The sequence below is a fragment of the Balaenoptera musculus genome, chromosome 8, assembly GCF_009873245.2.
Source record: "Balaenoptera musculus isolate JJ_BM4_2016_0621 chromosome 8, mBalMus1.pri.v3, whole genome shotgun sequence".
Classification (NCBI taxonomy): domain Eukaryota; kingdom Metazoa; phylum Chordata; class Mammalia; order Artiodactyla; family Balaenopteridae; genus Balaenoptera; species Balaenoptera musculus.
Genome location: NC_045792.1, coordinates 26,160,289 through 26,185,626, shown reverse-complemented (window position 1 = coordinate 26,185,626; position 25,338 = coordinate 26,160,289). Strand labels below are relative to the sequence as shown.

The 25,338-nt window shown below is 37.5% G+C and overlaps 1 protein-coding gene across 1 annotated transcript in view; it reads left to right on the top strand.

Annotated features, from left to right (window-relative positions):
- The window catches only part of CWF19L2 (CWF19 like cell cycle control factor 2), a 195,855-nt gene that overhangs the window by 107,800 nt on the left and 62,717 nt on the right, over window positions 1–25,338 (top strand). Inside the window, exons 11-12 of the mRNA XM_036861742.1 lie at window positions 14,454–14,570; window positions 16,677–16,814. Of these exons, the coding sequence (XP_036717637.1) occupies window positions 14,454–14,570; window positions 16,677–16,814 (255 nt within the window). The remainder of the gene's footprint in view (window positions 1–14,453; window positions 14,571–16,676; window positions 16,815–25,338) is intronic.

The following is a 25,338-nucleotide window of genomic DNA, read 5'->3' as shown; positions in this document are numbered from 1 at the left end:
CCCCCAGGTCCATTTCTTAAGTGCACTGTGAGGTAGGCAGGACTGTAGCATTCCTTCTGGGAAAGTAGCCACTGAGTATTCCTTCACCGGAGCTGTCCACTCAGGAGTGGGTTCTGTGGTGTCACCTGTGGCCCATTGTGCGGGCTCACAAAGCACACTGTTGTTGGCACTGCCCTTGGCCCTGCCTCAGCTGTAGGAATGCATGCAATCAGCACTGGTGTCCCTCAGGTGCTGTGTTCACAAAGCCAACAGCACAGGTCCGTAGGCACAGATCTGCTGAAGTCAGGTACTAGAACTGCAGTAGCGGTGCACCTGGACCTGCTATGGGAGCTATGGAAGCAGCCCAGACTCCAGTCCTGCCTCCTTGTGCATTCACCTGCAAAACCCACAGATGCTAACACCAGACATGAACACCCATCGTCCACTCGGATGTCTGGCAGGCACTGAGTTTGCAAAGGGCCCAGTGGCTGCATTGTAAATCTGCAGATCACACAGCAGCGAGGAGAGGGCTCAGCTTTCAGCCCTGTTTCCTAGATTGTGTGGCCCCTGGGTATGAGCTCTGATTTCAGCCCTGCCTCTGCATGTGGGCAACCTGCTGGAGCTTGTGCATTCCCAGAGCTTCTAGTGGAGGTGCCAGGACTGCTTTGAATATGCCAAGAAAGAGGCTTCTATGGTGGGCCCTGCCCCTCTCTTCACAAATCCATTAACAGTGGCACTTCGCTTCTATGGTGGGCCCAGGCTTCTTCCACATATAACCCCCCAGTTGAAGCCCATACCATGCTTCAGTCCCTTTAGGCTGTCTTTGTTCAGCCAACCTTAGTCCTCTCCCCTGGTGTGTCCTCTGAAGCCTGAGTTTCAGCACCCTGCCCCTGCATGCACTAGCAAAGGCGTGTCTCAGGCTGGGCAATGCAGTGAGGTGGCATGGACCATCTGTGCTGGTTCATCTCTCTCTGTTCTGCCTTCCACAGACCAGCTGCTTCACTCTCCTCCGAGCCTCTGAAGCTCCCTTTCTGTCCTGGCTGATCGCCCTACCTGTGAAGGGGCTTTCCAGGGTGCAGAAACCTTTCCTGTTTCATAGCTCCCTCCCGGGGCACAGGTCCCGTCCAGATTCCTTTTCTTATTTCTTTCATCCTACTCAGTTATGTGATAATCTTTCTTGCAATTTTGGATGTCTGAGATCTTCTGCCAGCTTTCAGCAGGTACACTGTGTGAATTGTTCCACATGTGGATGTATTTTTGATTTATTAGTGGGAGTAGATGAGCTCCATGTCCTTTATTCCACCATCTTGATTGGAGCCCTCCCCATAGTTTTCTATTGTAAATCTTAAAAATGGCCCATGAACTTTGAAATCCTCTAGACTGGCCTTTCCAGTGCTGTAGATTCCTTATTTAAACAATAACTCAGCTATATAGTATTTCCATCTAACTTGTGCATGGACTCTGAGTGATGAGAGCCATTGAGTTTTGGAAGATTGCAGTTCTATATCAGGACAAATCTAGTCCTAATTCTTTAATGTATTAGATCCTGATCTGCCCTTCTGTAATTTCTACCTTGTTAATAATCCTTCAATGGAGTTACATCATGGGTCATTAAACCTAATGGAATTCAGCCCTATACTTTTTTTCTTTTTAATAGTGCAGGAAATTCAGCTCATTTGCAGTAAACAATTAAATAGCCTCTCTGTAATGATGCAGTATCTTTTAAGTTTTGTTTGCATTGCTGGCAAAGAAGGGAAGTACATTATTATACTCCCTGGGCACTTGAGTGGGGAGAGTTGCATAGTCATTCTCTGGAAAGAAATTGAGGAATTAACTGAGGGCCTTAGAAGGCCATAGAGAAACATTAATAGTTAATTAGTTAATGGCATTTTGTACATAAAGCTAGGTACTTGACTGGTGATTTAAAGTATTTCAAATAGCATTTTCACTATTATTGATTATTGACTTTTAACACTGTCAATCTGATTCTTATTGTGAGTTCACTATTATGTAATGCGGTAATTGTCAGACTATGTGTATGCCAGACTATTTTATTTTTCTTTTAATTTTTATTGGAGTATATCGATTTACAATGTTGTGTTAGTTTCAGGTGTACAGCAAAGTGATTCAGTTATACATACACATATATCCACTTTTTTTTTTTTTTTTAGATTCCTTTCCTCTATTGGCCATTACACAGTATTGAATAGAGTTCCCTGTGCTATACAGCAGGTTCTTATGAGTTATCTATTTTATATATAATACTGTGTATATGTTAATTCCAATCTGCTAATTTATTCCTCCCTCCCCACCTTTCCCCTTTGGTAATCATAGGTTTGTTTTCTACATACTGACTCTACTTCTGTTTTGTAAATAAGTTCATTTGTACCTTTTTTTTTTTTTTTAGATTTCACAAATAAGTGATATTGTATGGTTGTGTCTGACTTCACTCAGTGTGACAAACTCTAGGTCCATCCATTTTGCTGCAAATGGCATTATTTTGTTGTTTTTATTGCTGAATAATACTCCATTGTATATATGTACCCACATGTTCTTTATCCATTCCTCTGTTGATGGACATTTAGGTTGCTTCCATGTCTGGCAACTGTAAATGCTGCTGCAGTGAACATTGGGGTGCATGTATCTTTTTGAATTATGGTTTTCTTTGGGTATATGCCCAGGAGTGGGATTGCTGGGTCATATGGTAGTTCTATTTTTAGTTTTTTAAGGAACCTCCATACTGTTTTCCATAGTGGCTGCACCAGTTTACATTCTCACCAACAGTGTAGGAGGATTCCCTTTTCTCCACAGACTCTGCAGCATTTATTGTTTGTAGATTTTTTGATGATGGCCATCTGACCAGTGTGAGGTGATACCTCATTGGAGTTTTGATTTGCATTTCTCGAATAATAGTGATGTTGAGCATGTTTTCATGTGCTTTTTGACCATCTGTATGTCTTCTTTGGGGAAATGTCTATTTAGATATTCTGCCCATTTTTTGATTGGGTTATTTGTTTTTCTGATATTGAGCTGCATGAGCTATTTGTATATTTTGGAGATTAATCGTTGTTTGCAAATATTTTGTCCCATTCTGAGGGTTATCTTTTCGTCTTGTTTATGGTTTCTTTTGCTGTGCAAAGGCTTTCAAGTTTAATTAGATCCCATTTGTTTAATTTAGTTTTTATTGCATTAGTCTAGGAGGTGGATCAAAAAAAATATTGCTGCGATTTATGTCAAAGAGTGTTTTTCCTATGTTTTCCTCAAAGAGTTTTGTAGTGTCTGGCCTTATTACATTTATGTCTTTAATCCATTTTGAGTTTATTCTTGTGTATGGTGGTAGAGAATGTTGTAATTTCATTCTTTTACATGTAGTTGTCCAGTTTTCCCAGCACCACTTATTGAAGAGACTGTCTTTTTTCCATTGTGTATTGTTGCCTCCTTTGTCATAGTTTAGGTGTCCATAGGTGCGTGGGTTTATCTCTGGGCTTTCTATCCTGTTCCACTGAACGGTATTTCTGTTTTTGTGCCAGTGCTATACTGTCTTGATTAATGTGCCTTTGTATAATAGTCTGAAGTCAGGGAGCCTGATTCCTCCAGCTCCATTTGTCTTTGTCAAGATTGCTTTGGCTATTTGGGGCCTTTTGTGTTTCCATACAAATTGTAAAATTTTTTGTTCTAATTCTGTGAAAAATGCTGTTGGTAATTTGATAGGGATTGCATTGAACGTGTAGATTACTTTGGGCCGTACAGTCATTTTGACAATATTGATTCTTCCAATCCAAGAACATCGTATATCTCTCCATCTGTTTGTGTCATCTTTGATTTCTTTCATCAGTATCTTATAGTTTTCTGAGTACAGGTCTTTTGCCTCCTTAGGTAGGTTTATTCCTAGGTATTTTATTCATTTTGATGCAGTGGGATATGGGATTGTTTCTTTAATTTCTCTTTTTGATCTTTCATTGTTAGCGTATAGGAATGCAAGAGTTTGTATTCTGCAACTTTACCAAATTCATTGATGAGCTCCAGTAGTTTTCTGGTAGCATCTTTAGGATTTTGTATGTAGAGTACCACGTCATCTGCAAACAGTGACAGTTTTACTTCTTCTTTTCCAATTTGGATTCCGTTTATTTCTTTAACTTCTCTGATTGCCATGGCTAGTACTTCCAAAACTATGTTGAACAAAAGTGGCAAGAGTTGACATCCTTGTCTTTTTCGTAATCTTAGAGGAAATGCTTTTAGTTTTTCATCATTGAGAATGATGTTTGCTGTGGGTTTGTTGTATATGGCCTTTATTATGTTGAGGTAGGTTCCCTCTATGCCCACTTTCTGGATAGTTTTTATAAATGGATGTTGAATTTTCTCAAAAGCTATTCCTGCATCTATTGAGATAATAACATGGCTTTTATTCTTCAATTTGTTAATATGGTGTTGTATCACATTGATTGATTTGCATATACTGAAGAATCCTTGCATCCTTGGGACAAATCCTACTTGATTTGTGTATGATCCTTTTAATGTGTTGTTGGATTCTCTTTGGTAGTTTTTTGTGTCTATATTCATCAGTGATATTGGTCTTTAATTTGCTTATTTTGTGATATCTTTGTCTGATTTTGGTATCAGGGTGATGGTAGCCTCTTAGAATGAGTTTTGGAGTGTTCCTTCCTCTGCAGTTTTTTGGAAGAGTTTGAGAAGGATAGGTGTCAGCTCTTCTCCAAATATTTGGTAGAATTCTCCTGTGAAGCCATTCGGTCCTGGACCTTTGTTGGATGATTTTTAATCACAGTTTCAATCCTATCACTTGTCATTGGTCTGTTTATATTTTCTATTTCCTCCTGGTTTAGTCTGTAAAGTTGTGCTTTCTAAGAATTTGTCCATTTATTCCAGGTTGTCCATTTTATTTTATTGGTGTATAGTTGCTTCTTGTAGTCTCTTACCATCCTTTGTATTTCTGTGGTGTCAGTTGTTACTTCTCCTTTTTCATTTCTAATTTTATTGATTTGAGTCCTCTCCTGTTCTTTATTGAAGAGACTGCCTAAAGGTTTATCAATTTTTTTTATCTTCTCAAAGAACCAGCTTTTAGTTTTATTGATCTTTGGTATTGTTTTCTTCATTTCTATTTCATTTATTTCTGCTCTGATTTTATAGCTTCTTTCCTTCTACTAACTTCGTGTTTTGTTTGTGTTTCTTTCTCTAGTTGCTTTGGATATAAGGTTCAGTTGTTTATTTGTGATTTTTCTTGTTTCTTGAGGTAAGATTGTATTGCTATAAGCTTCCCTGTTAACAACTGCTTTTGCTGTATCCCATAGGTTTTGGGTCATTGTGTTTTCATTGTCATATGTTTCTAGGTATTTTTTGATTTCCTCTTTGATTTCTTCAGTGATTTATTGGTTATTTAGTAGCATACTGTTTAGCCTCCATGTGTTTGTGCTTTTTATAGTTTTTTCATGTAATTGATTTCTTATCTCTTAGTGTTATGGGAGGAAAACGTGCTTGATATGATTCCAATTTTCTTAAATTTACCATGGCTTGATTTGTGACCCAAGATGTGATCTATTCTGGATTATGTTCCACGTGCACTTGAGAAGAAAGTGTATTCTGCTGCTTTCGAATGGAATGTCCTATAAGTATCAATTAAGTTTATCTGGTCAAATGTGTCATTTAAGGGTTGTGTTTCCTTATTAGTTTTCTGTCTGGATGTTCTGTCCATTGGTGTCAGTGGAGCATTAGAGGCCCCCACTATTATTGTTGTTACTGTTGATTTCCCCTTTTATGGTCATTAACATTTTGCTTATGTATTGAGGTTCTCCTGTGTTGGGTGCATAAAAGTTTACAGTTGTTATATATTCTTCTTGGATTGATCCCTTGATCATTATGTAGTTTCCTTCCTTGTCTCTTGTAACAGTCTTTATTTTGAAGTCTGTTTTGTCTGATATGAGTATTGCTACTCCAGCTTTCTTTTGATTTCCATTTGCATGGAATATCTTTTTTCATCCCCTCACTTTCACTCTGAATCTGTCCCTAGGGCTGAAGTGGGTCTCTTGTAGACAGCATATATAAGGGTCATGTTTTTGTATCCATTCAACCAGTCTGTGTCTTTTAGTTGGAGCATTTACATTTACATTTAAGTTAATTATCAATATTTATGTTATTATTACCATTTTGTTAATTGTTTTGGGTTTGTTTTTGTAGATCTTTTTTTCCCTTCCTCTTTTGTTCTCTTCCCTTTTGTTTCTTGCCTAGAATAGCATTTGTTGTTCCTTTAACATGTGTTGTAAAGCTGCTTTGGTGGTGCTGAATTCTCTTAGTTTTTGCTTGTCTGTAAAGCTTTTGATTTCTCCATCAAATCTGAATGAGATCCTTGCTGTGTAGAGTAGTCTTTGTTGTTCCCTTTCATCATTTTCAATATATCCTGCTACTCCCTCGTGTCCTGCAGAGTTTCTGCTGAAAAACCAGCTGATAACCTTATGGGCAATTCCCCTGTATGTTATTTGTTGCTTTTTCATTGCTGCTTTTAATATTTTTTCTTTGTATTTAATTTTTGTTAGTTTGGTTAATATGTGTCTCAGCCTGTTCCTCCTTTGGTTTATCCTGTATGGGACTCTGCGTTTCCTGGACTTGGATGAGTATTTCCTTTCCCATGGAGGGAAGTTTTTGACTATGATCTCTTCAAATATTTTCTCAGGCCCTTTCTGTTTTTCTTATTCTTTTGGAATCCTTATAATTCGAATGTTGTTGCATTTAATGTTTTCGCAGAAGTCTCTGAGACTGACCTCATTTCATTTTTTTTTTTTATTCTCTTCTAAGGCAGTGATTTCCACCATTTTGTCTTCCAGGTCACTTATCCTTTCTTTTGCCTCATTTATTTGGCTTTTGATTCCTTCAAATGTATTTTTCATTTCAGTTATTGTCTTTTTCATCTGTTTGTTCTTTATTTCTTGTAGGTTTTTGTTAAACTTTTCTTGTATCTTCTCAATCCATGTCTCTATTCTTTTTCTGAGATCTTGGGTCATCTTTAGTATCATTACTCAAAAATGTGTTTCAGGTAGATTGCTTACCTCCTTTTAATTTAGTTGTTCTTGTAGGTTTTTATCTTGCTCCTTCATCTGCAATATAAGAGAATAAGTAGATACCCTTTAAAATATGACTTTATTAATTAATGCTAATTGATTAATTGAAAAAGAAAAGTACTGATAATATTCACTTAGTATTGTGTGTGAATGTAAGTTCAGTAATTTGTATGTATTTTTTAAATTTCATTTCAACAGAGGAACTAAACCTCTATTAAGTGGAATTGAAATGCATTTTAAATTATTAATTCTCATTGGAGAAGTAACCTGAAATGTGAATAATTTGCTTGGTCTTGTTTCAGATCGATTTTTAATGAAGTAGTTATCTAATATTCTTTATGTGATTCTTTATTAAAATGTTTTCAATAAAATTCTGTTTTCATTATAGAATACAGTTTTCTGTTTTCTATACAGTACCAGTTGTCTATTTGACTAAAAGTTCATAGGAAAAAGATTATGTATTGAAAGTAAGTGGGATATAACTTCTTCTGAAGAGTCAGAGAAGTGAAAAGCATTTGAGGGCTCTTAATGGAACAAATGGAAGTTGTGTGGAATATCATTGTAGTAGCTAATTTAACAAGTTCATTTTGCCATCTAATTGCTTTCAAGTTTAGTAGGATCTTTATTTTTTTTACACTTTAACCATATACAATTTTATATATCAGTATATATCACTAAAGGTATGAAGGGGATGGAATGTGGAATCTCAGCCCCTTCCTGCTAAGTCAGAATTGGCATTCTTTATTTTCTTTTATTTTTAATTTTTATTGCAGCATAGTTAATTAAAACTGTTGAGTTAGTTTCATGTGTACAGCAAAGTGATTCAGTTATACATATACATGTATCTTTTCTTTTCAAATTAATTTCCCTGTTAGGTTATTACATTATATTTAGAAGAGTCCCAAATGCTATACAGTAGGTTCTTGGTGGTTATCTGTTTTAAATATAGTAGTGTGTACATGTCAATATAGTATTGTGTACATGTCAATCACAAACTCCCAATCTATCCCTGCCCATCGCCTCTGGTAAGCTAAGTTTGTTCTCTAAGTCTGTGAGTCTGTTTCTGTTTTGTAAGTAAGTTCATTTGTATCATTTTTTATTATAGATTCCACATATAAATGATATCATATGATATTTGTCTTTCTCTGTCTCAATTACTTCACTTAAGTATGGTAGTCTCCAGGACCATCCATGTTGCTGCAAATGGCATTATTTCATTCTTTTTAATGGTTGAGTAATATTCCAATATATATATGTACCACATCTTCTTTATCCGTTCCTCTGTTGATGGACATTCAGGTTGCTTCTATGTGTTGGCTACCATAAATAGTGCTGCAATGAACATTGGGGTGCATGTATCTTTTTGAATTATGGTTTTCTTTGGGTATATGCCCAGGAGTGGGATTGCTGGGTCATATGGTAGTTCTATTTTTAGTTATTTAAGGAACCTGCCTACTGTTTTCCATAGTGGCTGCACCAATTTACATTCCCACCAACAGTGTAGGAGGGTTCCCTTTTCTTCACATCCTCTCCAGCGTTTCGTGTTTGTAGATTTTTTGATGATGGCCATTCTGACTGATATGAGGTTATTTCTCATTGTAATTTTGATTTGCATTTCTCTAATAATTAGTGATGTTGAGCATCTTTTCATGTGCCTCTCAGCCATCTGTATGTCTTTTTTGGAGCAATGTCTATTTAGGTCTCCTGTCCATTTTTTGATTGGGTTGTTTGTTTTTTTGATATTGAACCGCATGGCTGTTTGTAAATTTTGGAGACTATTCCCTTGTTGGTCTCACTGATTGCAAATATTTTCTCCCATTTTGTGGGTTTTCTTTTCGTTTTGTTTATGGTTTCCTTTGCTGCTGTTTAAAAGCTTTTAAGTTTAATTTGATCTCATTTGTTTATTTTTGTTTGTATTTCCATTGTTCTAGGAAACAGCCTCGAAAAGATAGTACCTTGATTTATGTCAAAGAATGTTCTGCCTGTGTTTTCCTCTAAGAGTTTTATAGTATCTGGTTTTATATGTATGTCTTTAAAGCATTTTGATTTTTTTTTTCAATAGTAGCTGTCCAGTTTTTTCAGCAACATTTATTGAAGAGATTGTCTTTCCTTCATTGTATAGTTGTGCCTCCTTTGTCAGATTAATTGACCATAGGTATGTGGGTTTATTCTGGGCTTTCTATCCTCTTCCGTTGATCTATATTTCTGTTTTTTGTGGCATTACCATATTGTTTTGATGACTGTAGCTTTATAGTGTAGTCTGAAGTCAGGGAGCTTGATTCCGCCAGCTCTGTTTTTCCTTCCTAAGATTGCTTTGGCTATTCGGGGTCATTTTTGTCTCTATCCAAATTAAAATTTGTTTTGTTTTAGTTCTAAAAAAAAGCCATTGGTAATTTGATAGGAATTGCATTCAATCTGTAGATGGCCTTGGGTAGTATTGTCATTTTGACAGTATTGATTCTTACAATCCAGGAACATGGTATATCTTTCCATCTGTTTGTGTCATCTTCAATTTTCTTTCATCATTGTCTTATAGTTTTCAAAGTACTGGTCTTTTTTCTCATTAGATAGGTTTATTTTTAGGTATTTTATTCTTTTTGATATGATGGTAAATGACATTGATTCTTTAATTTGTTTTTCTGATCTTTCATTGTTAGTGTATAGAGATACAAAAATTTCTGTGTATTATTTTTTTATCCAGCAACTTTACTGAATTCATTGATGAGCTCTAGTAGTTTTCCGGTATTATCTGTTGGATTTTCTATCTATAGTATCATGTCATCTGCAAACAGTGACAGTTTTACTTCATCTTTTCCAATTTATATTCCCTTTATTTCTTTTTCTTCTCAGAATGCCATGGCTAGGATTTCCAAAGCTATGTTGAATAAAAGGGGTGAAAGTGGACATCCTTGTCTTGTTCCTGATCTTAGAGGAAATGCTTTCAGCTTTTCACTCTTCAGTATGATGTTGGCTGTAGGTTTGTCATAAATTGCTTTTATTATGTTGAGGTATGTTACCTCTGTAACCACTTGCTAGAGAATTGTTATCATAAATGGGTGTTGAATTTTGCCAAAACCTTTTCATGCATCTATTGAGATGATCATACGTTTTTTATTTAATTTGCCAATGTGATGTATCACACTTTGATTTGCAAATATTGAAAAATTCTTGCAACACTGATCATGGTATATGATCCTTTTACTGCATTATTGGATTCGGTTTGCTATTACTTTGAGGATTTTTGTGCCTTTGTTCATCAGCGATATTGGCCTGCAATTTTCTTATTTGTGGTGTCTTGGTCTCATTTTGGTATCAGGGTTATGGTGGTCTCATAGAATTAGTTTGGGACTATTTCTTGTGCAATTTTTTGGAATAGTTTGAGAAGGATAGATGTTAACTCTTCTCTAAATATTTGATAGAATTCTCCTGTGAAGTGGTCCTGGACTTCTTTGGAAGATTTTTTCATCATAATTTAAATTTCAGTACTTGTGATTTGTCTGTTCATATTTCCTGTTTCTTCCTGGTTCAGTCTTGGGAGATTGTAACTTTCTAAGAATTTGTCTATTTCTTCTAGGTTGTCCATTTTATTGGCAGATAGTTGCTTGAGGTAGTCTCTTATGACACTTTGTATTTCTGTGTTCTGTTGTAACTTCTCCTTTTTCATTTCTAATTTTATTGATTTGAGCCCTCTTCCTTTTTTTCTTGATGAGTCTGACTAAAGGTTTATCAATTTTGTTTATCCTTTCAGAGAACCAGCTTTTAGTTTCATTGATATTTTCTATTGTTTTCTTCATTTCTATTTCATTTATTTCTGCTCTGATCTTTACAGTTTCTTTTTTTCTACTAACTTTGTGTTTTGTTTGTTCTTCTTTCTCTAGTTGCTTTAGGTATAAGGTTAGGTTGTTTATTTGTGAGTTTTCTTGTTTCCTGAGGTAACATTGTTTTGCTATAAACCTCCCTGTTAGAACTGGTTTTGCTGAATCCCATAGATTTTGGATCGTCGTGCAATCATTTTCATTTATCTCTAGGTATTTTTTGATTTCCTCTTTGGTTTCTTCAGTGGTCCATTGGTTGTTTAATAGCATATTGTTTAGCCTCCATGTGTTTGTGCTTTTTACAGTTTTTTTCTTGTAGTTGATTTCTAATCTCATAGCATTGTAGTCAGAAAAGATGCTTGATATGATTTCAGGTTTCATAAATTTACCAAGGCTCACTTTGTGACCTAGCATATTGTCAATCCTGGAGAATGCTTCATGTGCTCTTGAGAAGAAAGTGTATTCTGCTGCTTTTGGATGGAATGCTCTCTAAATATCAATTAAGTGTATCTGGTCTAATGTGTCATGTAAGGCTTGTGTTTCTTTATTGGTCTGCTGTCTGGATGATCTGTTCATTGATGTAAGTGGGGTGTTACAGTCCCCCACTGTTGTTGAGTTAATATCAGTTTTTCCTTTTATGGTTGCAAGTATTTGCCTTATATATTGGGGTGCTCCTGTGTTAGGTGCATATATACTTACAGTTGTTATATCTTCCTGGAATGATCCCTTGATCATTATGTAGTGTTTTTTGTCTTCTTTAACAGTCTTTATTTTAATCTATTTTGTCTGATATGAGTATTGCTACTCCAACTTTATTTTGATTTCCATTTGCATGGAATACCTTTTTCCATCCTCTTAGTTTCAATCTGTATATGTCCCTAGATCTGAAGTGGGTCTCTTGTAGGCAGCATGCATATGGGTCTTGTTTTTGTATCCATTCAGCCAGTCTGTGTTTTTTGGCTGGAGCATTTAATCCGTTAACATTTAAGGTAATCATTGATATGTGTGTTCCTATTGCCATTTTCTTAATTGATTTGGATTTGTTTTTGTCGGTCTTTTTTTTTTTAACCATTCCTCTTTTGTTTTCTTCTCTTGTCATTTACTGAGTAACTTTATTGTTGTTTTTGGATTCCTTTTTCTTTTTTGTGAGTATATCTATTGTAGATTTTCATTTTGCAGTTACCATGAGGATCTGATATAGCAGTCTGTATATAACAAGATTGTTTTATGTTGCTGGTCTTTTAATTTCAAATGCATTTACAGTATCCTCCATTTGTGCTGTCCTCTTCTCACAGTTACTGGTTTTGATATCATATTTGTGTGCAGATGATTTCCTACCTTTACTTTATGTTTGCCTTTACTGGTGAGCTTTTTCATTCATAATTCTCTTGTTTCTATTAGTGACCTTTTCTGCTTAGAGAATTTCCTTTAGCATTTGTTCAAAGGTATTCTGGTGGTGCTGAATTCTCTTAGCTTTTGCTTGTCTGTAATGCTTTTGATTTTTTTGCTGAAGCTGAAAGAGAGACTTGCTGGGTAGCGTATTTTTGTTTGTAGGTTCTTCTCTTTCATCACTTTAAATATATAGTGCCAGTTCTCTCTGGCCTGCAGTTTCTGCTGAGAAACCAGCTGATAACCTTTTGGGCATTCCTTTGTATGTTAATTATTGCTTTTCCCTTGTTGCTTTTAATGTTTTTTTCTTTGTATTTAATTTTTGTTAGTGTGATTATTATGTGTTCCTCCTTGGCTTTATCTTGTCTGGGACTCTCTGCATCTCCTGGACTTGGGTTACTGTTTCCTTTCCCATGTTAGGGAAGTTTTCATCTATCATATCTTCAAATATTTTCTCAGGTCCTATCTCCCTCTTTTCTCCTTCTGGGACCCCTATAATAAGAATATTGCTGCATCTAATGTTACCCTAGAGGTCTCTCAGACTGTCATCATTTCTTTTAATTTTTTTTTTTTTTATTCTGTTCCCTGGCAGTGATTTCCACCATTCTGTCTTCCAGGTCACTTGTTTTTCTGCCTCATTTATTCTGCTGTTGATTCCTTCTAGTGTATTCTTCATTTCAGTTATTATATTGTTCATCTCTGTTTGCTCTTTAGTTTTTCCAGGTCTTTTAAAAAAATTTCTTGTATTTTCTCACTCTGTGCCTTCATTGGTTTTCTGAGATCTTGGAGCATCCTCAGTATCATTTCTCTGAATTCTTTTTCCAGTAGATTGCCTGTCTCCCTTCACTTAGTTTTTCTTCTGGGGTTTTATCTTATTCCTTCATCTGCGACATATTCTTCTGTTGTCTCATCTTGTCTAACTTTCTGTGTTTGTGGTTCCCATTCTACAGGCTGTAGCACCGTAATTCTTCTTGCTTCTGCTGTCTGACCTCTGCTGGATGAGTTTGTCTTAGAGGCTTATATACACCTCCTGCTAGGAGTGCCTTTTTCCTACCTGATGGTGGGTAGAGCTGGGTCTTGTCCATCTGCTGTGCTGGGTCATGCTCAGGAAGACTTTAAGCAGCCTGTCTTCTGATGGGTGGGGCTGTGTTTCCGCCCAGCTGGTTGTTTGGCCTGAGGCGTCCCAGCACTGGATCATACAGGCTTTTGGATGGGGTTATGTCTGTGGGGGAGGGGGATGACATGGCAGCCTCCATGGGGGCTCACACTAATGAGTACTTGCCAGAGCTACCCCTGTCAGTGTCTCTGTCCCCACAGTGTGCCACAGCCGTCCCCTGCCTTCGCAGGAGACCCTCCAGTACTAACAGGTAAGTCTGACCCAGTCTCTATGAGCTCGCTGTTTTTTTACATTGCACATGAGACCCTGTCTCTGCCCTTTAAGAGTGGAGTTTCTATTTCCCCCAGTACTGTGGAATTCCTCTGATCAAACCCCTCTGGCCTTCAAAGCCAGATTCTCTGGGGGCTCCTCCTCCTGTTGCCAGATCTGCAGGCTGGGAAGCCTGATGTGTGGCTAAGGACTTTCACTCCTGTGGGAGAAATTTGGTGGTATAATTATTTTCCAGCTTGTGGGTTGCCCACCCGGCAGTTATGGGATTTGATTTTATCACGATTACGCACCTCCTACCATATCTTTGTGGCTTCTTCTTTGTTTTTTTTGGTAGGTTTCAGCAGTGTTTTTGTTGATGGTTGTTCAGTTACTTGTGATTTTGGTGTTTCTGTAATAAGGGTTGAGCCTACATCCTTCTACTCCGCCATCTTTCAGGCAAGCCAGGATCTTTAAATTGAAGAAACATTCATTAAATATGACATCTGCTCCATAGGTGATGGGCATTCTCATAGAATGCCTGTTTGAATATTGGTGCTTTGTCATCTTTTAATATTGTCTAAAGGAAAACTATATTTGAAGTTTACTTCTGTAATTGTTTTAAAAAATTAAATAAGCTTAGATATTTTTCCTCACCTTTTCCATGAAAAGATTATGGTCACTTTACATTATAGTAGATAATGAAAGTCCGTGAGGCTTAAGGTAATCCATAATATTATGTGAAAACTAGAATCATTTTTATGCTCTTTTGGCTATTAAACATAATGTTTCAAGACTCTTCTCAATAGTTACAATTGTTATCTCTAAATCTTTCCACAGAATGAAGATCAGGAAGAAGTGATCCTTGTCAGAACAGATCATTCTGGAAGAGTCTGGCCTGTGAACACACCACGAAAACATCTGGAATCTAAAGGAGGAAGAAGGAAGAGACTGATTGTATGTTTAACATATGTCTTTTGTTTATTAATTCAGAATTCATTTTTTCCCTTTGTATCAGACTAGTTGTTGATCCTTTAACGACATGGGTTTGAACTGCAAAGGTCTACTTATACACAGAACTTTTTCAATAAATTACATACTATAGTACTGCACAGTCTGTGGTGGTTTGAATCTGTGAATATGGAACTATAGATATCGAGGACCGACTCTAAAGTTACAGTCAGATTTTCAACTCCATGGGGGTCACTGCCCCTAACCTTTGCATTGTTCAAGGGTCAACTCTAGTTCAAAATATTTTCTGAAATGTTGCTTAATAATGCAAACATTAGAAGGTAGTAAATCATGTTCTTACTTTTATTTTAGTTATAATCCTCTGCCTTTTACAAAGTGAATTCTAATTCAACAACAGTTTTCAAATAATTGTGAACATTGAATTTTTAAGGCAGTTTTTTTTTTTAATGGTAAGTTACCTTTTTTAATTAATTAATTAATTTATTTATTTTTGGCTATGTTGGGTCTTCGTTTCTGTGTGAGGGCTTTCTCTAGTTGTGGCAAGTGGGGGCCACTCTTCATCGCAGTGCATGGGCCTCTCACTATCGCAGCCTCTCTTGTTGCGGAGCACAGGCTCCAGACGCGCAGGCTCAGTAGTTGTGGCTCACGGGCCTAGTTGCTCCGTGGCATGTGGGATCTTCCCAGACCAGGGCTCCAACCCGTGTCCCCTGCATTAGCAGGCAGATTCTCAACCACTGTGCCACCAGGGAAGCCCTTAAGGCAGTTTTAATTTTAGTGTATATTTCTTTGACATTGTTTCTAGCTTCTTTTTACATACTTATCATAACTCTTAGGGAAAACCTTGGTGCTGTAGACCTGTGTTAGATCCTTTGTAAACCTTAATTTTCTTTTCCATCTTCTAGCTGCAGCAGTTAATTTTTAGCACTACCTTGAGGCTCTTAAAATGGCAAAAACAACATATTCAGTTTTCCCAAGTTAGATTTTTTGTTTTAAATTTGAAAGATCTTATAAGTGGTAATTGGGTCCACAGAAGATTTGTTCATTTAGAATTCTATCAAATGTTTATTATCTGCCTGTTGAGTGCCTGTGCTGCTAGAACTAGTAATTGATTTGTTCAGAAAATAAAAATGGGATGGATACCTCTCCTAAAGAAATGGGACGTATTAGGGGTTTGGAAGGGAGATGTGGGAGAAGAATAGTAAAGGTTTGAATTGTATGAAATGACAGAACTGGCTAGGGATTCATAGATGCATTGCCAGATGGCATAGAATACTCTTTTGAATTGCTTACTACTGAGTAGTCTAGGTATAAGAGTAAAGAAGATAGACACATTCATTCAGGATTGAGATTTGTTTTCTGAGTATAGTGAAAGGATAAGAGGACCAGAAGGGGGTTTGGATCCAGAGAGTAATTGAAGTCATGGAATGTGAGATTTAAGCTTGTGAAGACAGGGGTAGTAATGTGGGAAAAAAATATTGGGAACATGGTTCTAAAGAAATTGAAGAGCAGGTTTTATTTGGATAAGGGAATGTGAGAACAGCGTTGAAGAGATTTGATTTGGTAGGCAGTACATAGCACTTTTCTTTTCCACGTGTAGGTATGGAATCAACTGACAGGAAAACCCAGAATTGATTTAGATGAGAATCAGAATATCAGCTTTTTTTCTGATAGAGCTGTTTAAAGTAGGTTTGCTAATACTTCACTTTTGTTCTTGATATGCTTACTTGATCTCTGGGTAACTGCTGACTTCCCTTCACAGTGGTAGGGAATTTTTACTACAAGGAGGGGAAGAGCATAGAGGAGAGAAGAAGGCATAAAACAATTCTGTCCTTTCCTTAAAACTCAGAAATCAGATACTATCATACTTCCATCCTTGGGGAAGAGGGAAAAGTAAAGGGACAGAAGAGGTAGGGAGTGTTATTCTAATGGAAATTTTTCCACGTGGATGCAGACAGAATAGGGATATACTGGAAAGAAAGATTATGATACAAAGTGGGATTTTTACTTTTAATATCAGATTTATAGATAATTCATTAAAATACTTCAGAGACTTATGTTTTCACTAAACTAATAATGTTCATTTTGTCATAGGCTTCAACCTATGAGGAAAAAGAAAGGGTCAGATACTTTCATGATGATGATATTCTAAGCCTAAATGATTTAGTCAAGAACGAAAAGATGGGAACAGCAGAAAATCAAAACAAACATTTTATGAAAATGACATCTAAGGTAAGATATATTCCTAGGATACCTTTGAATTTTGAGAAGCTGATTACTCAGTCTACAATGATCTAATTTTCAGAGACAGCTAGTTCTTTATAATCGTGATTTGTTTTATTAAATTAAATCCTTTGTAAGACATATTGGAAATGTGCATTTTAGAATTGATTTGAGTGGGGAGTATACTTTTGGTATTCACTTTTTTTTATTCTTTAAAATTCTTATTTTAAAATAAGAACTCTGGGTTAACTTTGTAATGTATTCCATGAAAATGTTAACTATATATTTGATCTACCATTTAAGGGAACGTTTGGGGCCAGACTTTAATGTTGACAGTGTGCTGCTAGTTAGGTGACCAGTCTGTTTTATCTTGATGTTACACTAGTTCTTCATAATTATGCCACAAGGTATATATATTTGGAGTAATATATATCATAAAGAAGGCATCTTGGAATAATCTTAAGTCTGTTTATATGAAAATTTTGTATGTTTTTAAATGTATATCAATGTTTCATGGGTAGTAGGATGAATTTTTTTATTTCAAAATAGCATTCTTTTTTGCAAACCCTTCCATTGCAGTCTCTTCAAACATTACCATTAACACTTTTTGTCAAAGAGACATATGTAAAGTTAGAGGTTGACCCCACTGGAAAGATTCAGCTCACTGCCTATATTTACAAATAAAGTTTTATTGGAATACCGCTATGCACCTTTGTTTACATGTAGTCTAAGGCTGTTTTCGCTTTATAACAGCTGAGCTGAGAATAGTTGAGACAGAGACTGTACAGCCCACAGAACTGAAAATATTTACTGTCTGGCAGTTGACAGAACAAATTACCCTTCCTTGCTTATGACAGCATTGGTGATGGGAATTTGAACCTAGGGATCTGAGGGACAGGAGGGAGCCTTTTTACTGTATACCTTATTAGACTTTTTCTTTTAACTATGTGAATATATTACCTGGTGAAAAAAATTAACTTAATGAAAACTAGAATACAGGTAACCAAGGTGTCAAGTGTGTGTATGTGTATATCACAGAGAGTAAAACAAACTTGGGTTAAACAGAAATGATTAAAAAATTGTATGGGATCTTAACTGTAGCCCATTAGGATAATTTTACTTCTCTTTATTTTGGGGGAAATACTAGAAATATTCTAGGGTCTGGAAATTCACTGCAGAAAGAAGGACATATTTTTATGAAAATTTCCTTCTCAGAAATGGGGCAGGGCTTCCCTGGTGGCGCAGTGGTTGAGAATCTGCCTGCCAATGCAGGGCACACGGGTTCGAGCCCTGGTCTGGGAAGATCCCACATGCCGCGGAGCAACTAGGCCCGTGAGCCACAATTACTGAGCCTGCGCGTCTGGAGCCTGTGCTCCGCAACAAGAGAGGCCGCGACAGTGAGAGGCCCGCGCACCGCGATGAAGAGTGGCCCCCGCTTGCTGCAACTGGAGAAAGCCCTCGCACAGAAACGAAGACCCAACACAGCCAAAAATAAATAAATTAATTAATTTAAAAAAAAAAAAAAAAGAAATGGGGCAGTGGGACCTAATGAAACTTAAAAGCTTTTGCACAGCAAGGGAAACCATAAACAAGACGAAAAGACAACCCTCAGAATGGGAGAAAATATTTGCAAATGAAGCAACTGACAAAGGACTAATCTCCAAAATATGCAAGCAGCTCATGCAGCTCAATATCAAAAAAACAAACAACCCAATCCAAAAATGGGCAGAAGACCTAAATAGACATTTCTCCAAAAGAAGATATACAGATTGCCAACAAACACATGCAAGGATGCTCAGCATCTCTAATCATTAGAGAAATGCAAATGAAAAGTACAATGAGGTATCACCTCACACCAGTCAGAATAGCCATCAACAAAAAATCTACAAACAGTAAATGCAGTAGAAGGTGTGGAGAAAAGGGAACCCTCTTGCACTGTTGGTGGGAATCTAAATTGATATAGCCACTATGGAGAACAGTATGGAGGTTCCTTAAAAAACTAAAAATAGACCTACCATATGACCCAGCAATCCCGCTACTGGGCATATACCCTGAGAAAACCATAATTCAAAAAGAGTCACGTACCACAATGTTCATTGCAACTCTATTTAAAATAGGCAGGACATGGAAGCAACCTAAGTGTCCATCGACAGATTAATGGATAAAGAAGATGTGGCACATATATACAATGGAATGTTACTCAGCCATAAAAAGAAACGAAATTGAGTTATTTGTAGTGAGGTGGATGGACCTAGAGACTGTCTTACAGAGTGAAGTAAGTCAGAAAGAGAAAAACAAATACCATATGCTAACACATATCTATGGAATCTAAAAAAAAAAAAGTTTCTGAAGAAAAACAGGGGCAGGATAGGAATAAAGACGCAGATGTAGAGAATGGACTTGAGGACACGAGGAGGAGGAAGTGTAAGCTGGGACAAAGTGAGAGAGTGGCATGGACATATATACACTACCAAATGTAAAATAGGTAGCTAGTGGGAAGCAACCGCATAGCACAGGGAGATCTGCTCAGTGCTTTGTGACCACCTAGAGGGGTGGGATAGGGAGGGTGGGAGGGAGACGCAAGAGGGAGGGGATATGGGGATATATGTATACGTTTAGCTGACTCACTTCGTTATACAGCAGAAACTAACACACCATTGTAAAGCAATTATACTCCAATAAAGATGTTTAAAAAAAAATGAAATGGGGCAGATCATTGTATTTGGAAGTCTGAATTAAATATAGTTTTAATTATTTTATCATAATCCATTCATGTTTATACACAAGATTTAAAAACCTCATTAAAAACTAATTAATTTTTTAATTAATATAAAAATAAATAAATAATATATCAATTAAAAAGTTGTTTATCGGGCACCTAATTTATGCTAGATACTATTTTAGGTGCTGGGTGTAGCAAAGTAATAAAGTTCGCCCTCTTGAGGAGCTTATATTTCTAGTGGATGAGACAGAAAGTGGACAAATACATGATATAAAAATTACATAACATTAATATTATATCACAAAATAGAAAATGTTTTTGTAGGGAGTAAAACAAAATAGAAGAAAATAGGATGTTATTCAGTAGTATGCTGAAGGACGGCCTCTCTCTGGAGATGATGTTTCAGCAGGCTTCTGAACAAAGTGAGGGAGTGGTCTGTGAATATCTGGGAGAAGACTATTCATGCAGAAGAAACAACAAATGCAGAGGATCTGAAGAAGAGACAAACTTGACAAGCATTAAAAGACAGCAAGATGACACGTGACTGTGAATAGAGGGAGAAATGGAAAGACATGCAGAAGAAGAAATGGTCAGATCATGTCGGGTCTTTCACGCCATGGTGTAGAGCTTTTGTTTTTGTTTTAAATGATGAGAAACCATTTGAAAGTTTTTAGTAGGACAGTGTCATGACCTCATTTGTGTTTGGTAGTTGTCTCATAGCTCTTGTATATTCTCTTCTGTTTGTTTTTTTATTTGTTTTTTGGTCTTTGTTCTCTCTGCTTTTCAGTTGTGGAAGTTTCTGTTGTCATATCCTCAAGCTCAGAGATTTTTTCCTCAGCCTTGTCCAGTCACTAATAAATCCATCAAAGGCATTTGTCATTTCTGTTATAGTGATTTTGATCTCTAGCATTTCTTTTCCGTCATTTCTTAGAAGTTTCATCTCTCTGCTTACATTATCCATCTGTTCTTTGTGAGCCTATGCCCCTGGACTGTGAATTTCACTAGTACTTCTCAGTTCTTTTTCCACTTAGTTGGGATAGAATGGCTAGAAGGGGCTGGAGTTGGATGTTTCCCTTCCTTCAGGTAGGTTAGGCTCTGACAAAACCCCAGCAGGTTAAACTCTGGCACAATAGTTTCTACTAAGGGGCAGGCCTTTTTAAGTAAAACAGAATGCCCTGGTATATTTCAAAATGTTTCCTTTTCCCTTCCCCCTGTTGAAAGTCATAGGGGATTTTTTTCCTGATCTTTACTCTGAGTCCCTGGTAGAGCTCCAAGAGGTAAAATTCACAAAAGTTTGAGAGGCCCCATTATGACTGGATTCCCCTAGGATTTTTAACTCTTAAATTTGTCCACATTGAGCCTCCTGCAACTTATCAATTACAGTTTAGGTTTTCCTACCCTGGCACTAGTTCTCACAGAACCACTGGTTTCTGCACAGATAAATTATGATTCTTTGTATCCACCTGACTGTCTCTCCAATTTTGGGGGCAATCACTTTCATGATGGATCTAAAAAGAGTTGTCGATTTTTCAGTTTGTTCAGCTTTGTACTTGTTGATGTGATAGGGTGGCAACTTCTCAGCCCCTGAAATGCCAGTCTGGAAACTGCTGGTTTATGTTTTAAAAGACTTTTCTGGTGGCTCTTTTGAGAAGGTAATGTAGATAGGCAAGAGTGGAAGCAGGGAGAATATTTAGGAGAGTATTTAATTAATTCAGATAGTGCCTTGGGTTAGGGTGGTAAACTGGTGAGAAGTATTAAGATTTGGGGCAATGCTGGTGCCATTTATTGAAGTAGAAAAACTTTGCAGGGGGACAATTTTTCAGGAGGTGGGAAATGAAGAATACTGTTTATGGACACGTGAAGTATGCCCATTAGCCATTCACGTGGTGGTGTGGAGTGACTGCCCATGGATTTCTGGGTATATGTTGGTTCTCCCATATAGACTTAGATGCTGTTAACATTTAAATGTACTTAAAGCCATGGGAGTTAAGAAATTATTAATGAGGAGAGTCTGAAGACTGAGCTGAGCACTGTCTGGAAGAGGACAAAATAGATCCAACAAATGAGATTGAGAAAGTACAGCCAGCGAGGAAAAGCCAGAAGGAAAACTTAGGGTGTAGTGTTTCAGAAACCAGAGAGGACAAGAAGGAGGTTGTGAATAACTGTGTGAACTGTTTCTGAGAGATAGAGTAAGATCTTCAAAGATGGAAAAGTGACCATTGACTTTTTTTTTTTTTTTTTTTGGCTGTGCCATGCAGCTTGTGAGATCTGTTCCCCAACCAGGGATTGAACCTGATCCCCAGCAGTGAAAGCCCCAAGTCCTAACCACTGGACCACCAGGGAATTCCCCTGGTGACTTTCATAAGTGTGGTTTCCTTGGTCTCCCAAGGAAAAGCCTGATTATAATGTGTTCAAGAGTGAATGTGAGAATAGTTAGTGAAGAGGTATGTTTAGAAAGGAGCTGGTTACTGTCCATCAGTAGGAGAGGCACAGATACAGGTAGGTTTGTAAATGTGGTAGTAGAAAAATGACCTAGTTTTCCTCTTATTGCCTCTGTTAGTTTAGTGAAAGGACTCAGGTATCAGCTGAGAGTGACGGTGAAGAAGGGGTGTTAGAGGTTTGAGAAGAAAGTGTGAAATGGTTTTTGAGAAAACCAGTGAGTGAAATAAAGTAGGATTCTCAGGCAGTGCCGAAGGTCCATCTGAGGTTTATGGTTATAAATTTAAAATAAAACATGTCAGGGTGTTTGTGTATTTTCCTTATACCATGTTTCAAGAGGCTTAGTTTTATTGAATTATGAGATAATAATCATGACTTGTTATGTGTTTTGCATATTTCACCACTATTGTTTATTGCTTTAAGAATACAAATTTATAGTATTTTTTCTTTTGTTTCATTTGTATATTATGAGGTCTTTTAATATTTTATTGTAAAGGATTTTTTTTACTTATTAATTGATTTGGCAGTAATTGTGATTGAAGATATTTGATCGGTTTCTGGGAACATCTTGAGTCTTTAACTTTTTAAAATTTAAGTTTACTAAGCTAGAACATTATAAAAGATACAGTGGGATGTCACCAAAATGGCTGAGTAAGAGACCCCACCCTCTGTCACCCCTGAAAGATCAATGGTTAGGTAGCTATCCATGAGTAAAAACAGGTCTGGGAGAGCTCTAGAGTCTACTTAAGAAACTTCAGCAACGTAGTGGAACAAAAAACTTGGGAATGGCTGCACAAAAAGGGAAGGAAGACCGCTTCTCTTTGCCTGGATCATCCTATTGCCCAAGCTGGTATTGCTCAATGCCAAGAGAGATTTCCCTAGGTGAAAAGAGTTCCCCTCGCAGGGAAAAGAAGAGTGGGTGAGTGACCAGCTCCCCAGTGTTTTGTGGCACCACATGAAGGTACCACTTCAGTTTCACCCTGCCTAGAGATCAGAAAAGCTGAGATATATAGAGAAGCTAGGAACAAGGAAGAAAATCAGAGTATACTAGGCAGGAGTGATCATGTTTCCCAGTGATCTACTCTGTAGACAATCAAAACATTTGCCACTGAAGAAACTAATGGCCAGCACAGCTGCTGTGAAACACTTGCAGATTTCACCAGCTTTCACCACATAGGTATTTTCATTTGCTGATGCTAGCTGACCGAGTCCCTTCCTGTTCCCTACCCACCTCCTGGAGCCTGAGAACTGCCCTTGCAGCCAGCCCAGGCCTCTGCAGCTGCAGGAGTACAACATGCCAGCCTAGACCCCTATGGCTGACCCCCACCACCATGTATGTGCTCAGGGCTAGCCCTTCCAGATGTGTACTTGCACACTGCCAACCTGACACCTTTCCCCAGCCTCCACTGCCATGTGCATGCCCTGGGGGAGACTGTGTAGCTACAGAAGGGCATGCCAACATCTAGGGTCCCTGCAGGTGCTTCTGGGCCTGGATCAGTCTCTCTTTTCTGTCACTGGCCTGTATCACTGTGCTCACCTGCAGCTAGCCCCACTAGCTGTGCACTAGCACACCTCCACCCCGATCCCCATCACTGGGATCTACTTCCATGTGCCTGTGGCAAGACCCAATAGCCATGGTAGTGAATGCTGATGGTTGGGACTCCTACAGCTGTCAGCACACGCATAGTATACTCTGGCCTTTGCTGCCTACCCTGGCCCCCACCACTACATGTGTGATTGCAACCAGCCTCTGCCATTCACTATACAAGCACCTGCAGCTGGCTCCTGCATCTGAGTGTGTTTACACCTCTGGCTTCAGCCACTACTGCTACTTGCCCTGGTCCCTAGCTGCTGAAGACCGCAACAGCCCTTGCAGCATCTGTGGACCCCCTGCAGTACCTACCAAGGACCACACAGTTTTTGATGCTTCAGACCCCAGTGACTTGAGCTGACAAGCCACTGTACTCCCCTGAACCCAGTGCCACCACATGCCCTCACCCCACCCACAGGTGAACATTTTCCCTTAGTAAAGTCATTCCATAAAGTCTGGAAGAGGTACCTGCTTCTTCAGTTGCTCAGATATCTGCACAAGGCTACAGTGATCATGAAGAATCAGTGAAAGAGACTCCACCAAAGGAATATAGTAAATCTCCAGTAAGTGGCTTCCCCAAAAAGGAGACACAGGAATTATCTGGCAAAGAATTCAAAATAATTTCTCTAAAGATGCTCAGAGAGCTGTAAGAGAACTGGATAAGCAATTTAACAATATCAGGAAAACAATACAAGAACAAAATAGAAAGTTCAACTAAGAAATAGAAAACAAAAAAGAACCGAGCAAATTTTGCAGCTGAAGAATACAGTGACTGAACCAAATAATTCAATAGAGATCTTCAACAACCGACTAGACCAAGCGGAAGAAAGAATCAGTGAGCTTGAAGACAGATCATTTGAAATTATCCAGTCAGAGAAGCAAAAAGAAAAAGAATGAAAAGGAATGAAGAAAGCCAGTGGGTCTTATGGTACACCACTAACAAAAACAATCTATGCATCATTGAAGTCCCAAAGGAGAAGAGAGAGAGAAAGAGGTAGAAAGCTTAATTAAAGAAATAATGGCTGAGAACTTCCCAAACTTAGGGAGAGAGTTAAACATCCAAGTTCATGAAGCTAATAGGTCACCCCAAAATTTCAATCTGAAACAGTCTTCTCCAAGATAACAATATAATAAAACTCTAAAGTCAAAGAAAAAGAATTCTGTGTTGCTGTTGGGTGAAATGCTCTGTACATATCTGTTAGGTCCATCTGGCCTGAAGTTTAGTTCTAGCCCAGTGTTTCTTTATTGCCTTTCTATTTAGATGATCTGACCATTGATGAAAGCGGGATATTGAAGTCTTCTAGTATTACTGTGTTGTTATCTATCACTCTTTCCAGATCTGTTAGTATTTGGTTAATATATTGGGTTGGCCAAAAAGTTTGTTCAGGTTTTTCCGTAAGCTGGTACAGAAAAACCCAAACGAACTTTTTGGCCAACCCAATATTTAGGTACTAGGAAGTTGGGTGCACATATATTAACAATTAGCATTTCCTCTTGATGAGTTGACTCCTTTATTATTATATAAGGACATTTCTTCTCAAGTTCACATGGAACATTCTCCAGGATAGATCATATGTTAGGTCACAAAATAAGCCTTAATTAAATAACACACTCCTGAACAAACAATAGGCCAAAGATGAAATCAAAAGGGAAATAAAAAATATATTAAAAAATGAAAATCGAAATACAACATACCAAAACTTATGGAATGCAACAAAGCAGTGCTAAGACGCTAAGTTTATAATGGTAAACACCTACATTTAGAAGAAAACAAGGTAACA